The sequence below is a fragment of the Dama dama genome, chromosome 18 (genome assembly GCF_033118175.1).
Source record: "Dama dama isolate Ldn47 chromosome 18, ASM3311817v1, whole genome shotgun sequence".
Taxonomy (NCBI): Eukaryota; Metazoa; Chordata; class Mammalia; order Artiodactyla; family Cervidae; genus Dama; species Dama dama.
This window is the reverse complement of record NC_083698.1, coordinates 108,261,042-108,275,617: the sequence shown is the minus strand read 5'-3', so window position 1 is coordinate 108,275,617 and position 14,576 is coordinate 108,261,042. Positions and strand designations below refer to the sequence as shown.

The 14,576-nt window shown below is 43.1% G+C and overlaps 1 protein-coding gene across 8 annotated transcripts in view; it reads left to right on the top strand.

Moving 5' to 3' along the window:
- Nucleotides 1-14,576, top strand: part of PRKAG2 (protein kinase AMP-activated non-catalytic subunit gamma 2) — a 296,870-nt gene that overhangs the window by 268,272 nt on the left and 14,022 nt on the right. For all 8 annotated transcript variants that reach the window (XM_061166155.1, XM_061166154.1, XM_061166157.1 and 5 more), the window contains 5 exons: nt 2,376-2,457; nt 3,483-3,541; nt 11,133-11,178; nt 12,859-12,913; nt 14,222-14,348. In XM_061166155.1, coding sequence (XP_061022138.1) covers nt 2,376-2,457; nt 3,483-3,541; nt 11,133-11,178; nt 12,859-12,913; nt 14,222-14,348 — 369 coding nt within the window. The remainder of the gene's footprint in view (nt 1-2,375; nt 2,458-3,482; nt 3,542-11,132; nt 11,179-12,858; nt 12,914-14,221; nt 14,349-14,576) is intronic.

Here is a 14,576-nt window from a genome sequence, read left to right as displayed (position 1 = left end):
CATAAACCTTTTTTCTTTCCCCCCACTTCAACACAGTCTTCACACTTATACTGTTTGGTACTTTTTTTTCTCATTGGTATGCCAGTATTTAACAAGTTTGCGGGAGGCAGATCTTTTTTCAGTTTTCTGTAGTAGAAATAATGCCACACTGAACATCGCCGACTCAAGAATCCTACTCCTAAAATTTTTGTGTAACTAATTTGACAGAGGAAAAACGGGTACACAAACGGTATTTTCGTGATTCTTGATACAAGCTGTTGGTCAGAAACTATTCTAACAGTTCATGATGCCACCAGTGGTTTTACAGCCATACCTGTGTTAGGTGCTGTAAATTAAAAATACTGGCTTATTTAGCAGCTTTAAATGATGTTTTTAATTTGCTTTAATTTTCATTTCTTTGATTATCAGTAAAATTGAGCCATTTTCCAGATGCCCTTTGCTCTCTGTATTTAGAGGTCATTGTCAGCACCTCCACCACTTTCTTTCCCTGCCATGGTATCTGGGAGGGTGTTTGTCCTGGGGGCTCAGAGAGGTTCTGCATGTGAACTACTCTGAACAAGACCCAACCCATGATGGGCATACGGTGGTGGGTGTCCATCTCAAAACTGTATAAAAGTATGTGTATGTTATGTCCTTCATTCCTTCTCTTTCTCACCCTCAGGGGAATGAAGGAGGTATGCTTGATGTTTTGTTATTAAATGTATGAAAAACAGATTTTCATTTCAAGTACTTTGATACAACTTCATTGTTTTCAAATGAATTAATAACCACCTATAAAAGAGATTAAACTCTGAAGTTTAATATGTGGTTTTAATTATATGAAGTCTGTATGTATTCAAAACACTTTAGATACAAGAAAAAAATTTTTGAGGTTAATTGCCTTGTTTGTTTCAAAAAATAATCTCCAGTCCCTGTATACCTTGCAATATAATACAGAAGCATATTGCTTATGTTAATACATTCAGTTATTTTTAACTTATCAAATTTACAAAACTCAATGTTGAAGATAACTGGTAAGATTAGGTTGAATATTTTAATAGGTTGGTGCAGACGTAATTAGCATTTTCAGTCCGTGAATTTTAAATCATTATAACTAGGCTCAAACACATCTTTATTAATCAAAATAGGAACCACTACAATCGACACATTTTTGCCAATGAGAAGTTTATTCACGTAGCATAACAACCCATGCTTTCGGATTTGACAAACTCCAGGAAAGCATTTTCTGCCTCCTGCTGATTGAAGAATCGTTTTCCCTGCAAAAAGTTGTTGAGATGCTTGAAGAAGTAGTGATCAGTTTGTGAGAAGTCAGGTGAATATGGCAGTTTGAGGCAAAGTGTCGTAGCCCGATTCCTTCAACTTGTGAGGTGTTGGTTGTGCGACGTGAGTCCGAGTCTGTCGTGGAGAAGAACCGGCCCTTCCTGGTGACCGGTGCCGGCTGCGGGCCCTGCAGCTCTCAGTGCCTCTCATCATCATCATTTTGCCGAGCGTGCTTCTCAGATGTGATGGTTTCTCCAGGATTCAGAAAGCTGTAGTGGACCAGATGGGCAGCAGACCAACCAGTGACTGTGACCTTTTTTTGGTGCAAGTTTGGCTTTGGGACATGCTTTGGAGCTTCTCGGTTTCGTCACTGAGCTGGTCACTGCCGGTTGTCGTATGCAGTCCACTTTTCGTCACACATCACAATCCAATCGAGAAACGGTTCGTTGTTGTTGCATTGAACAGGAGAAGATGACACTTCAGAATGATTTTTTTGATTTTTGGGCAGCACATGAGGCACCCACTTACGGAGTTTTTTCATCTTTCCGATTTGTGTCAAATGCTGAATGATCACAAAATGGTCAGCATTGAGTTCTTTCGTAACTTCTTGCGTAGTTGTAAGAGGATCAGCTTCGATGATTACTCTAATGGGTCTCTGTCAACTTCCGATGGCCGGCCACCGCACTCCTCATCTTCCAGGCTCTTGTCTCGTTTGAAAAACTTCTTGAACCACACTGCACTGTATGTTCATTAGCACTTCCTGGGCCAAATGTGTTGTTGATGTTGTGAGTTGTCTCCGCTGCTTTACAACCTATTTTGAACTCACATATTCAAGAAATTGCTCGAACTGGCATTTTGTCTAACATCATTTCCATAGTCTAAAATAAATATAAAAATACACAGCAAGTACTAAGTCATTAGCAAAAAAACATAAAGCAAGAAAGGAGCATTAAAGTGTTATATAATATAACCACATTTAAGAATGTATTCCAATATCAAATGGCAAATTTCAACAATCCAAAACCACAATTACTTTTGCACCAACCTACTATTTGAAGGTATTTTTCTCCCTGCATGTGTATGACCAAAAATGTGTGTTGTTTCTCTTGTCTTAGGTTAAAAAGGCCTTCTTTGCCTTAGTCGCCAATGGTGTTCGAGCAGCACCTCTGTGGGAGAGTAAAAAACAAAGTTTTGTAGGTAAGCAGTGCGGGCCTGGGGAGAAATCTGAACACCTGAGGTGTTGGAATCCAGCCTCGTAAACACACAAGTTAAAAAAAGACCGTTGCTTTTTACACCTTGTGAGGTGGGGCTGCTAGTAAATTCAAAACATTTATGAACCTGTACTGGGTTTCTTTTCATCCAGCACCTTTTTGGCTCCAAAGGTTCCTCTGGGCCTTGCCCGGTCCCGTGAGCCCCAGGAACGGGGTCCCTGGCCTGAGGCCCGCCCTCTGCTGGGTTCCCGCTGCAGGGCACCCCCGTTTCCTCCTGGGTGAACGTCTTTGTGACACGGTGGAGGAAATGATGGGGACGTGGTTGATGCCTTTGCTAAATCATTGTCACACTATTAAAATTACCGCTGACTCACAGTATCTAGGCTCCACAATGTGTCATCTTAGGAATCGCAGTGGACTCTGGGTGTTGCCCCCTCTCAGCAGGCACTGCGTGGTCTGGAAATGACTCGCTGTGTCCTTCTCCCCTCGGGCTGCAGCTTCGTCGGGGAAGTGCTCCTTGTCTTCATCCCTGTAGTCCTGGTGTCCGGCACACAGTGGGCCCTTCATAAATCATGTCTGAGAAAGCCATTGTTTTTAGAAGGATTCTCAGAAAACCATCCACGTGCTACCAAAAGTGCCATGACTCTAGAGCTTATGGTACACTTGATCTTAAAGTATCTGAAATTATTTGTGTACAGATGCAAGTCTTTCATGATGTTTTTGTAACATTCAGAAAGTTTTCTCAGTGATTTGCCAAATACTGTGATTAATTCCATTAAATACTATGAGGCTTTAACTTCAGTTAAATTTGTATATCTTAGTTTGGGGTAGATAATTAACAGGTTAATAGTTTTAAATAATTTATTAATTTATTATTAAGGTGTGCTGTAATCATTATAGTATAATTTAGAAGATTTTCTAGTAAATAAATACTTCAGGTTTGCTTATCACCTGAAATTTTCTTTTAATGTTTTCATAGTTTTATGTTTAATATGTAATTCTTTCTTCCAGGAATGCTAACAATTACAGATTTCATTAATATACTACATAGATACTATAAATCACCCATGGTAAGTGCCAGAAATCATTATGTCAAGTAAGTGGAGCTATGTATGTCTATGCATGTATATAGAACTGTTCATGTATGTGTGTTTTAAGATTTTGTGTGTTTTTCTTTTTTGGTACTAGGCTGACAGTGCTGGTGGTCAGTTTTTCCAGATACACACACACACATATACATGGGGCCTGCCAGATAGCTCAGTTGGTATAGAATCTGCCTGCAATGCAGGAGACCCCGGTTTGATTCTTGAGTCGGGAAGATCCGCTGGAGAAGGGATAGGCTACCCACTCCAGTATTCTTGGGTTTCCCTTGTGGCTCAGCTGGTAAAGAATTCTGCCTGCAATGCAGGAGACCTGGGTTTGATCCCTGGGTTGGGAAGATCCACTGGAGAAGGGAATTGGTTACCCACTCCAGTATTCTGGTCTGGAGGATTCCATGGGCTGTATAGTCCGTGGGGTCGCAGAGAGTCAGACATGACTGAGCCACTTTCACTTTCATATATATATATATATATGCAGGAAACCTCAATGTAAATCAGTCTGATATTTGAAGCTTGAAGAAAGTAGTCTCAGGAAACATAGAAACACAACCTCTTTATTCAGCTTTCAGAAATCCTCAGATTAATGGGATTCTGTGTACTTATTTATTGCCTGTGTGCTAAGTAGCTTCAGTTGCGTCCGACTCTTTGCGATCCTATGGAGTGTAGCCCGCCAGGCACCTCTGTCCATGGAATTCTCCAGACAAGAACACTGGAGTGGGTTGCCGTGCCCTCCTCTGGGGGATCTTCCTGATCCAGGGACTGAACCAGGGTCTCCTGGTCTCCTGCATTGCAGGCGGATTCTTTCCCATCTGAGCCACCAGGGAAGCCCCCGTTTACTGCATAGATAGTCTATTGTTTGTCTAGTTGTTCAGTTGTGTCCAACTCTCTCATCACCCCATGGACTGTAGCCCTCCAGGCTCCTCTGTTCACGGCGTTTTCCAGGCAAGGCTACTGGAGTAGGTTGCCATTTCCTTCTCCATTCCCGACCGAGGGATTGAACCCTGCATCTCTTGCATTGGCAGGCAGATTCTTTACCACTGAGTCACCAGGAGAGCCCCTACTATAAATTTCACTAGATTTGTGCTCTTTAATGGCATTATGGGCATGCTGTGGCATTGAGATCTATCTGGACGCGTGAATGAAGGAGGCCACTCGTACGCCTTTGGGCCGACGGTTGTGCCCAGTGAAGCCTCGCAGTATATGAGCTGACACAGGGTTTACCTTCCAGGCCTGTGGATGTTCATGCAGTTTATTGCAGTTATTCCCAAAATTCTACAACAAGGACTATATGGACACGGTGGTTTTAACAAAGTAAAAATTAAAGTTAGAGAAATTCACTTTTGACATCTTTCTACTGGCTAATTTTAGTGACAGAGCTCCCTGGTCCAGTCCCACTGTTTTTGTTTTGTTTTGTTTTCAGTCCGACTGTTTTATAAGTCCCACTATTTTATAAAACAGTCCCACTGTTTTATAAGTCCCACTGTTTTATAATGTTGGAAACCCACATGTGGCCTTTATCTAACTCTGTGATTTTTGTGATTCTCCAAACTTGTTTGGTTTTTGCTGTTTTTCTTGCTTTATTTCATTGGCTGAGCCCTCCAGTGCAGCGCTGACATCATGAAAGCAGACCCCCTTGCCTCGTGTGCCCTCCTAGAGGGAGAGTGTTCCATATTTCACAGTTACTTTGGTGTCAGCTGTCGTTCTTTCATAGATGCCCTTTATCACGTTGAGGATGTTGTTTCGTTTTCAGGTTTGCCAGAAGTGTTTCTCATGAACGGATGCGGAATTGGGTCAGATGCGTTCTGCAGCTGTTGAGATTATCGTATTCTTTTTCTCCATTCTCTTAGACACCATTTCTTCTAGTGTTTTTCTGTCCCCTCCTCCACAAGGATGCTAGTTACTCAACTAACACTCTTGTTTTGTAGCATTTTCCCCAGTATTTCCTCTCTGGGCTTCATTTCAGATATATTTTATTTCTAAGTCTTCATTTCCACGGTTCCTTTCCTCCACAATGTCTTACCTACTATTTTTGTTTTTTCCTTTTAGGTAGTATGTTTTCTGTCCTGGGAGTTCCATTTGGATCTTTTTTATATTTTCCATTTCTCTCTCCCTGTAATGTTTATATTTTCCTTTAAATCCTTGAACGTATTATGTCAGTTGTTATATATCTGATATATATGTATCAGAATCTGTTTCTGTCATCTCTCTTCTGGGTCTGATTCTAGTGACTGGTTTTTCTCCTGTCATGGGTCGCATTTCTGCTTCTTACAAATTACTAATTCCTAATGAATGCTGAATATTATATATCATATATTATAATATTGTGAATACTATAATTATAACATTATGTGGTTGAATATCTGTATTGTCTTCCTTTAAAGAGCATTGGACTTTGGGCAGGCAGTTAAATTACTTGAAGATCCTTTATTAAAAGCAATTTTGTTGAGATATAATTTGTGTATCTTATATTTCACCCATTTAGAGTATGGAGTCCAATGGTTTTTAGTATATCACAGAGTTGTGCAGTCATCACTACAGTCAATTTTAGAACATTCTTATTACCCCAAAAAGAAACTTCACACCTCTTAGCTGTGACACGCCACCAGTCCACCATGACCTACAACCCTAGGCAACCACTAAGCTACTTTGTAGATCTGCCTATACTGGACACCTCATGTAAATGGGACCACACAATATGTGGTCCTTTGTGACCAACTTCTTTCTCATAACATAGTGTTTTCAAGATTCCTCCATGTTGTAGCATATATCAGTACTGCATTTCTTTTTGTTGCCAAATAATATTCCATGTTATGGCTATATCACATTTTACTTATCCATTCATCAGTTAATAGACATTTAAATGGTTTCCACTCTTCAGCTATTAGGAATACCGCTGCTATGAACAGACACATCCAGGTGTTTTTGTGGATATGTGTTTTCATTTCTTTTGGGTATAGACCTCAGTTTAGTTCAATTGCTCAGTCATGTCCAATTCTTTGCGACCCCATGAACTTCAGCACGCCAGGCTTCCCTGTCCATCACCAACTCCCAGAGCTTGCTTAAACTCATGTCCATTGAGTCGGTGATGCCATCCAACCATCTCATCCTCTATCATCCCCTTCTCCTGCCTTCAGTCTTTCCCAGCATAAGGGTCTTTTCCACTGAGTCAGCTCTTCGCATCAGGTGGCCAAAGTATTGGAGCTTCAGCTTTAGCATCAGTCCTTCCAATGAATATTCAGGACTGATCTCCTTTAGGGTGGACTGGTTTGATCTCCTTGCAGTCCAAGGGACTCTCAAGAGTCCTCTCCAACACCACAATTTAAAAGCATAATTCTTCAGTACTCAGCTTTCTTTATGGTCCAACTCTCACATCCATACATGACCACTGGAAAAACCATAGCTTTGACTAGACGGACCTTTGTTGGCAAATAATGTCTCTGCCTTTTAATATGCTGTCTAGGTTGGTCATAACTTCTCTTCCAGGGACCAAGCGTCTTGTAATTGCATGGCTGCAGTCACCATAGGCAGTGATGTTGGAGCCCAGAAAAGGGTATAGACCTAGAAGCGGAATTCCTGGGTCCCACTGTAACCTGTGTTTAGCTATATTCCACAGTGGCTGCAGCATTGCACCTTCCCACAAGCCGTGTGTAGTATGCCAGTTTCTCCACACCCTCGCTGACACCTGCGACTGTCTCTCTCTGATGACAGCCATCCTAGTGTGTGTGAGTTGATACCTAGTTGTTGTTTTGCGTTGCATTTCCCTGATGGCTAATGATGTTGAGTATCTTTTCACGTGCTTCTTTCAAGGCTGGCTTTTAAGCTTTGTCAGAGTGTTAATCATTCCTCTGGCTGGTTTAGCTCTACCAATACTCCAGGGGTCTCTGTGGATTTCCCTGGTTGTTCGGCAAGGACTTTCCACTCTGCGGTCGGAAGGCAAATGTCCTTCAGGGTACGTCTGCCAAGGCTCACAGAGCATCATCCCGTGCATGCCTGCCTAGCGTTCCGTCAAAGACTCAAGGAGCTCTGTGCAGCCTTCTCTTTCTCTGGACCCCCAGCCCGCTTTGTCTAGTGGTCCGTCCTGCAAGTCCCACGTGGCTCCTTCTGTCTAGACTTTGATTTCTGTCTCCTCAGCTCAGTGTGACTTGCTCTGCTAGGGGTCAGCTGCCCGCATCAAGGTCTCGCTGCCTCCAAAGCAGGGCATGGCGGTCACAGCGCTGCCTGCCTCCCTTCTCTCGGGGGCGGCCGACCTGCCCCGCCTGTTGTCTCATGTCTGAAAGCAGCTCCACATATTTTTCCCCCATTTCTGGTCATTTGTAGCAGGAGACGTAAGTGTGGTCTCACCTATTGCATCAGGGCCACTAGAGCTCTATGACTATCTCAGGCATATCTTTTGGCATGGTTTTTGTTGTCTTGTGGTTGCTGTATGCATTTCAGTATCAATTTTCACTTAACTGCAGTCCATTTAGAGTTAATATTGGTGTTATGTAGAAAGTATACTTCCATTTAATCTGCCCCTCGCATTTTTATTTTAAACAAAATGAGTAAAAGGGAAAAAAAATTAGTTTTTTATATTTACCCACATAGATACCATTTTCTGTTCTTTTCTGTGGATCTGAGTCACCATCTGTTTTTATTGCATTTGAAGAACACCCACCACCATTTGTGTGGTCCACATCAGTGATGAATTATCTTAGTTTCTGTTTGTCCGACAATGTCATTATTTCATCTTTTTTTTTTTTAATCTTGATTTTGGAAGGACAGCTTTGCTGTTTTATAGAGACTGAGCTAATTGATTTTGTTTGTTTTCTTTAGCTCTTTGAGGATGTAGTTTTGTTGCCCTTTGCCCCCAGTGCTTTTGATAAGAAGTCAGTGGAAATGACTGTCCTTGTCTCCTCTTTGTAAGGCACCAGTTCTGCCTGACTCAAGGCTCTCTCTTTAACTTTGGATTTCAGCTGTTGACTGCAGTGCATCTTTGTATTCATCCTGTTCCGGGTATGTTGAGTTTCCATGATCTTCTAAGTTGCTTATCTACCTATCTGGGGGGCTGCTGTTTCTTCAAAAAAATTTTTTTTAATCTCATTCTCTCTCTCCTCTCCTTCTGAGACTTGTATTCCTTGTATGTTAGACCTTGATCCTGTCCTCTAGGTCTCAGTCTTTAGCACCAGGGATCTTCAGATCATATCTGTTGATCCATCTTAAACTCACTAATTCTACCTGGGGTGACCTCCAATCTTACTATCAAACCTTATTTCTTTGGGATTCTTCTTTTCAGTGGGACGGGGACTGTGACTGTGAATGATTTTGTAGCTTCTCTGGAAGATTTTCCAGGCTGGTTTTTCACCAACTGGAAACAGCAATTTTAAGTTATCATTTTTATGTCTGTTATAGAAGAACTGTTCCTGATGATGAGAGCCACGGCCGCTAGTTTTCCTATTAACCACTGTATTTACGCAAGTGGAGGTCCCGGATAGCCTGGTTTTCAAAGCCCAGTTTTGTTCTCAAGCAGTGGTCAGCGGCTTCTTCCCCGCCACCCCCAGAGCCGGCCGGGGTGTTGCTCACGCCGGGCAGTGGTGGTCCCTCTTGCTTCTCCTCTCCTGCCAGCCTGTCCGCTCAGGTCCTCCTCTCTCTCCCTCCCCCGGACTCTCCTGCTCTCCTCCCCCCGTGGCTTCTCTTCTTTGGAGATCTGAATCCACGCCCTCCACCGGCATTCTCCTTCAGGCCCTTGGTCCTTGCCGGTTGACACTGTGGTCTTCCAGAACCCTCCTCAGGCACCCCCTCCGCCAGGGTGAGCTCCCTGTTGTGCCCCTGGAGCGGATGAGTCCCCATTTCAGTGCCCCCCACGAATTACTCAAGTGGCACTTTCCATGTTGTGTTCTGATTTCGCCAAGGGCAGGGTGTCTCGGCTGGGAATGATTTTGCCTCCCCCAGGGACATTACGTCTCCTGGCTGGGGAAAGGGTGGGCTGGTCCGACTGGTGTGGAGTGGGCAGAGGCCAAGGATGCTACCGAACATAGCGCATAAGATGCCCTAAAACATCCGTCATGCCAAAGTCAAGAAGTGCTGTCTGTCGTTGGCGTATCTGAGGTTCTTGTTAGGTCATTCTTAGAGGTAGCGACTCTGTCTTAGGCATGTTTATACCTTATACACACACACACCTTCCCATCGTACTGGGGCCAAACGCCCCCAGTTCATAATAGACTGCTGTGTTAGCCGAGCATGTCCACGCTGATGACCGCAGCTAGAGCCCCGAGGGGTTGTGCAGGCAGAAAGCAGGGAGGCCCCTCCTCTGCTGGGCTCAGGCTTCACCTCAGAACCGCCTGGGACAGACCAGGATTTTCTGCTTTCAACTGTGAAAGCCAGAGGCTCATCTTCCTCATTTAGGAAGCTGATTCCTTCCTCATCCTCCTCTGTGTCCTGGATGCTATCAGTGACCTAGGATCAACATCGGGAGGTGGGGGGCTTCTTATTTATCCATCTGTCTCTATCTCCCCTCCTACGTTCTCCTCTAAACCTTTTAATTCTTCTCCCAGTGGCCCCCTCCGTCCCCACAGTCACCATTTCGAGACCCAACCTCCGCAACGCTTGGTCTTGCATCTGACTCTGGTGCCGTCTCGTGGGCCCTCTGCTTAAACCATCATAACTGCCCTGGCCTCTTCCCCCCGAAACGGAGCCCGCCCCAGCTTGTCAGTCCCCTGACCCCCAGCTCCGACCCCCACCCCGTCCGTCTCCTTTCTGTGTTTCAGGAACGTGAAGAAGTCCTTTTCTTCTCCAGGGCCCTTACTTGGGTTTGTCTTCTGGGTTGATGAAAAGTCCACCCAGCAGGCAGAGCCTGGCTGAAATCTGCCTCCTAAAGGTCTCCGGGTCTGACCTCTGACCTCTGCTCATCCCTGTATCCCCACGATAAGCCTTGTGGAGTCTGCTTCCCCCGCTGGTCGGTGGCGGCTCTGCTCAGGACTGTCTCAGTGTCGCCAGGCTGGGTTGGGGGCTCAGAAAGAGGCCAGGCGTTCCTGCGGCAGGGCTCCAGGAGCCCCCCCGGGTAGCGAGCGCTGCAGGGGGCAGCGCCCCAGGCTCCCTCACGTAGAGCTCACAGAGGCTAGTGTGGACGGCCTCCCACCTTGGCGAAGACGCCCGCCTGGTCCAGCATAACCCGATCCAGCTACTTAACTAGCACGCTTTAACCAACTGCCCTTTTTAAACTAGAGAGGCTAAAAATCTTATAGATCCTAAGAAGGAGTGTGTGTTTATATGTGTTTAAAATTTGTAGTTAGTATAAGTTGTATACTAACTATATAGTAGAAGTTTTAAATTTTAAAGTGTATCACAGATTTTCAAGTTAAATTAATAATATTGTGTTGGTTTATGTTTTAAATTTACACATTTGTCTTCAAAGAAATGCAGAGCACACTTTATGTCTCTCATTTATATTTCTATTTCTGAACTACCTCGCTTGTTCCCCTCTGTTGAATTATGAGACTCAGCAGTAGTTGTGAAATAGTAGTTTCTTTTTTTCCTTGTCTTGTATATGTTAACATTTGCAAATAAAAATTTTCCTTATTTCTAGGTACAGATTTATGAATTAGAGGAACATAAGATTGAAACATGGAGGGGTAAGCCATATTGAGTGTTAAAGAAATCTTTTTAATAACAGGAAAAAAATGTTCTACTTATACGTAAAATGTTTTAGTTTCACAGATCCTCTTCTCTCCACTGTATAATCTACTATGTTAATTAAAACATTGTTTTCTATCTTAATTTTGATACTGTTGTGTGCCATATTACTATAAGTGTTATCCATTCTGTTCAGTACACATGTACAGAGGGCCTGCAGCAAGTCTTTATATGAGGCCGGGATGTAAATGAATAAGGAGCAGTGCCCGAGTCTCCGCCCTTCAGTGGGGCCACCATTCACCACTGAGTATTACCTCCCAGTAATACTTTGTCTTTGGATAGAAAACGCACAAAAGGAATGCCTGAAATTAACTAAAGCAAGGATCTGTTCCTACTTAAATTTGACCATTATTTCTCTCCAAATTATGGAGAAACATAGAACAAATGAACCTTAAACTAGATGATTTGAATTAAATCACAAGAAAATAACTTCAAGATGACTTTCTTTTGCAACATTGGATTTCACCCTCTGTAATCACAGTACCCTTTTCTGAAATGGAGCCATTTTTAAAATTGTAATTTCAGGGCTGTGAAATCGTTGTCTTTAATGAGACCCGTGCTTGCTGGGTTGGTACAGCGAGGCCAAAGGGGCAGTCAGCAGGAATGGCAGCTAGGAGCCAGGGGTGGGCATCGTTAAGGAGGGATCCTTTGTAGGTGTTCAGGGAGGAACCTGGATGGAAATAGAGGGACCTGCTGAAGGTAGTTTTTTAATTTAAACCTGAAATTTAGCTTTGTACTTCCCGTTATCTGCTTGGTTTGAAAAGCAACCTTTAGACTGGCTGCAAAATCTGAACATCCGTTAGAATTCTCTAAAGGGCTGGGCCACTTTTAATCCTGCACGGAAGTTTCATTGAGTGATATATTTGATTCATGGTGGCTTTATCACGCCAAACCAAAGTAAGTCAACACGGAATCCACATGTTAGCCTATTTTGCAGTGAATATATATTTTAATAGCAGGACAGATACTTCTTAATAAATTCTACTGTTTAAGTAATGTTAGACCAAGGTTTAAGTATATTTATGTGTTGTGTATTATATGGCATTTGGTAGTAATAATAATGTCAAGATTTTCTTGAATGCCTTCTCTATAGAAACCTCAGTAAAGCAAATGAGTTACAGTTTATCTTTACAAAGATGATTTCTGCATACTAGAAAGATCCCCAGATATGGTAGATCTGAGCTTTGGTGTGGAAAATAAAACCTAGTAACATTTGAAGAACAAAGTTTGTTACAGCTTTTATCTTTTAACTTATGAAAATTAGTTTTAGGGGATATCATACTAAGCTTCATTTCTTGAGGGTCATCATGACTTGGTAATATTCTAGTGACCTCTGCTGGTATTGCTCTTTTACTAGATTTCTTGACTTTACTGGTTTTTACAATATCTATGGTAATATTGTTTTTAAATACTTTTCCACAAAGGCACTATCTGAAAAACAGTGTGGAACTTGTTTAAAATAACCATGACTATCATTAACACAATAGTTTTCAGTAAGTTAATTCGGTTTGGGTTTTTAATCCTTCTAATCATTGTCTGTAAATGGAAGGATATTTTAACTTAATAATTACAAATAGCAACTATGTTACTAATTACATATTTTCTTTCTATAAATACAGAGCTTTATTTACAAGAAACATTTAAGCCTTTAGTGAATATATCTCCAGATGCAAGGTAAACGTGTCAAGTTTTTCTCCTTTGAAAACATTCATTCATTCAGATTCATCCGTTTTGTGACCATGGGTAACAGGTTATTTTTGTCTAGATGGGGGCCAGCCTATAGTATTAAGTTCAGTAAACTTAAGAGACAATGGAAATCACCGCCACTGTCAGTCCAGAGGGTTGGTGATAGTCCAGAAGGCGGTTGTACTAAGCAGCTCGAGAATCCAGATGACCTGCAACAGAAGCCAAGTGGGGAGCTGTTCAGTTATTAGAGCTGCCGATCCCTGAGCTGTCCTCCCAGCCTCGCAGACCAGCCTTTGAAGGGTGTCGTGCCGGGAATGTGCGTTACAGCAGCTCCCCCAGGGGTTCTGATGGGCACTGAAGCTGAGCAGTCAGCCTCCTCAGGCACTGGTCAGAGGCAGGGCTGCCCTCAGTCGTCCTGCTGGACGTACCACTGTTCCAGATCCAGGAGCTTCCCAAAATTAAACACAGACATCAAACCACAGGTCAAGGAAGTTGGCAACACATGTGGAATCAACCAGGCCTCCTGGAGCGGCTCAGAGACGTCTCTACGTTCGTATAAAAGCATTCTTAAAACTAGTGTTCTAGTGAGGAGAGTGTGGGCTTCCCTCGTGGCTCAGACGGTAAAGAACCTGCCTGCCGATGCAGGAGACCCAGGTTTGGTCCCTGGGTCGGGAAGGTCCCCTGGAGAAGGGAATGGCAACCCACTCCAGTATTCTTGCCTGGAGAATCCCCATGGACAGAGGAGCCTAGCGGGCTACGGTCCATGGGATTGGAAAGAATAGGACACGACTGAGCACACACACACACACACACACAGTGAGAAAAGGTGGAATATTGATTTTTATTTGCAAGACCTAAAAAAGCAGCTCCACCCAGCACCCACTCCTTCTCTGCAGTCACAGGAGAGGCCAGAGCAGGAAGTGGCCAGTGAGTGAAGTCAGGGCAGCCACGCCAAGCCCACCACAGCGCACTCTGTTGCGAGGGTTGTCCATTAGCTTCCCTGGGGGTAGCTTCTGTCCTTTCTCAAAAGCATCAACCCTGCTATTATAAAAACTGCTCTCCTAGAGGTTTGTTGCTTACATTTGGGTTTGAGGTTTTATATTAACACCAGTTGTGGAAGATCAAAAATTTTGCTGAAGTCTGCAGTCTAAAACTTTTCCAGAACACTTTAATGTCTATCAACCTCTTAATAATTGTTACTGAAAGGCATGGAAGATACGTTGAAAGCAGGGGTGGTCCACAGGTTTCTCATTCTTCTTTAAAGCCTCCTAACAACTGTAATGGCTTTTCCCGCAGCCTCTTCGATGCTGTGCACTCGTTGATCAAAAATAAAATCCACAGATTGCCAGTTATTGACCCCATCAGTGGGAATGCACTTTATATACTTACCCACAAAAGAATCCTCAAGTTCCTCCAGCTTTTTGTAAGTAGTTTTTAGTGTTTCTAAAGACGTAGTTGCATCTGCTTTAACTAATTTACCTCAAGTAAACTGACTCCCTGTTACCCTCATAGAAGAAATTTGTTAGCTTTGAGGTCTCCGTTTCTAAACTTCCGTTTCTCAGTTCACTGCTATTCGAGTTGCACGTTCTCAAAGTTGATTCCAGTTAAAAAGCAATCCCCTTTTAGCACAAGTATCAAAATAGTAAAAACA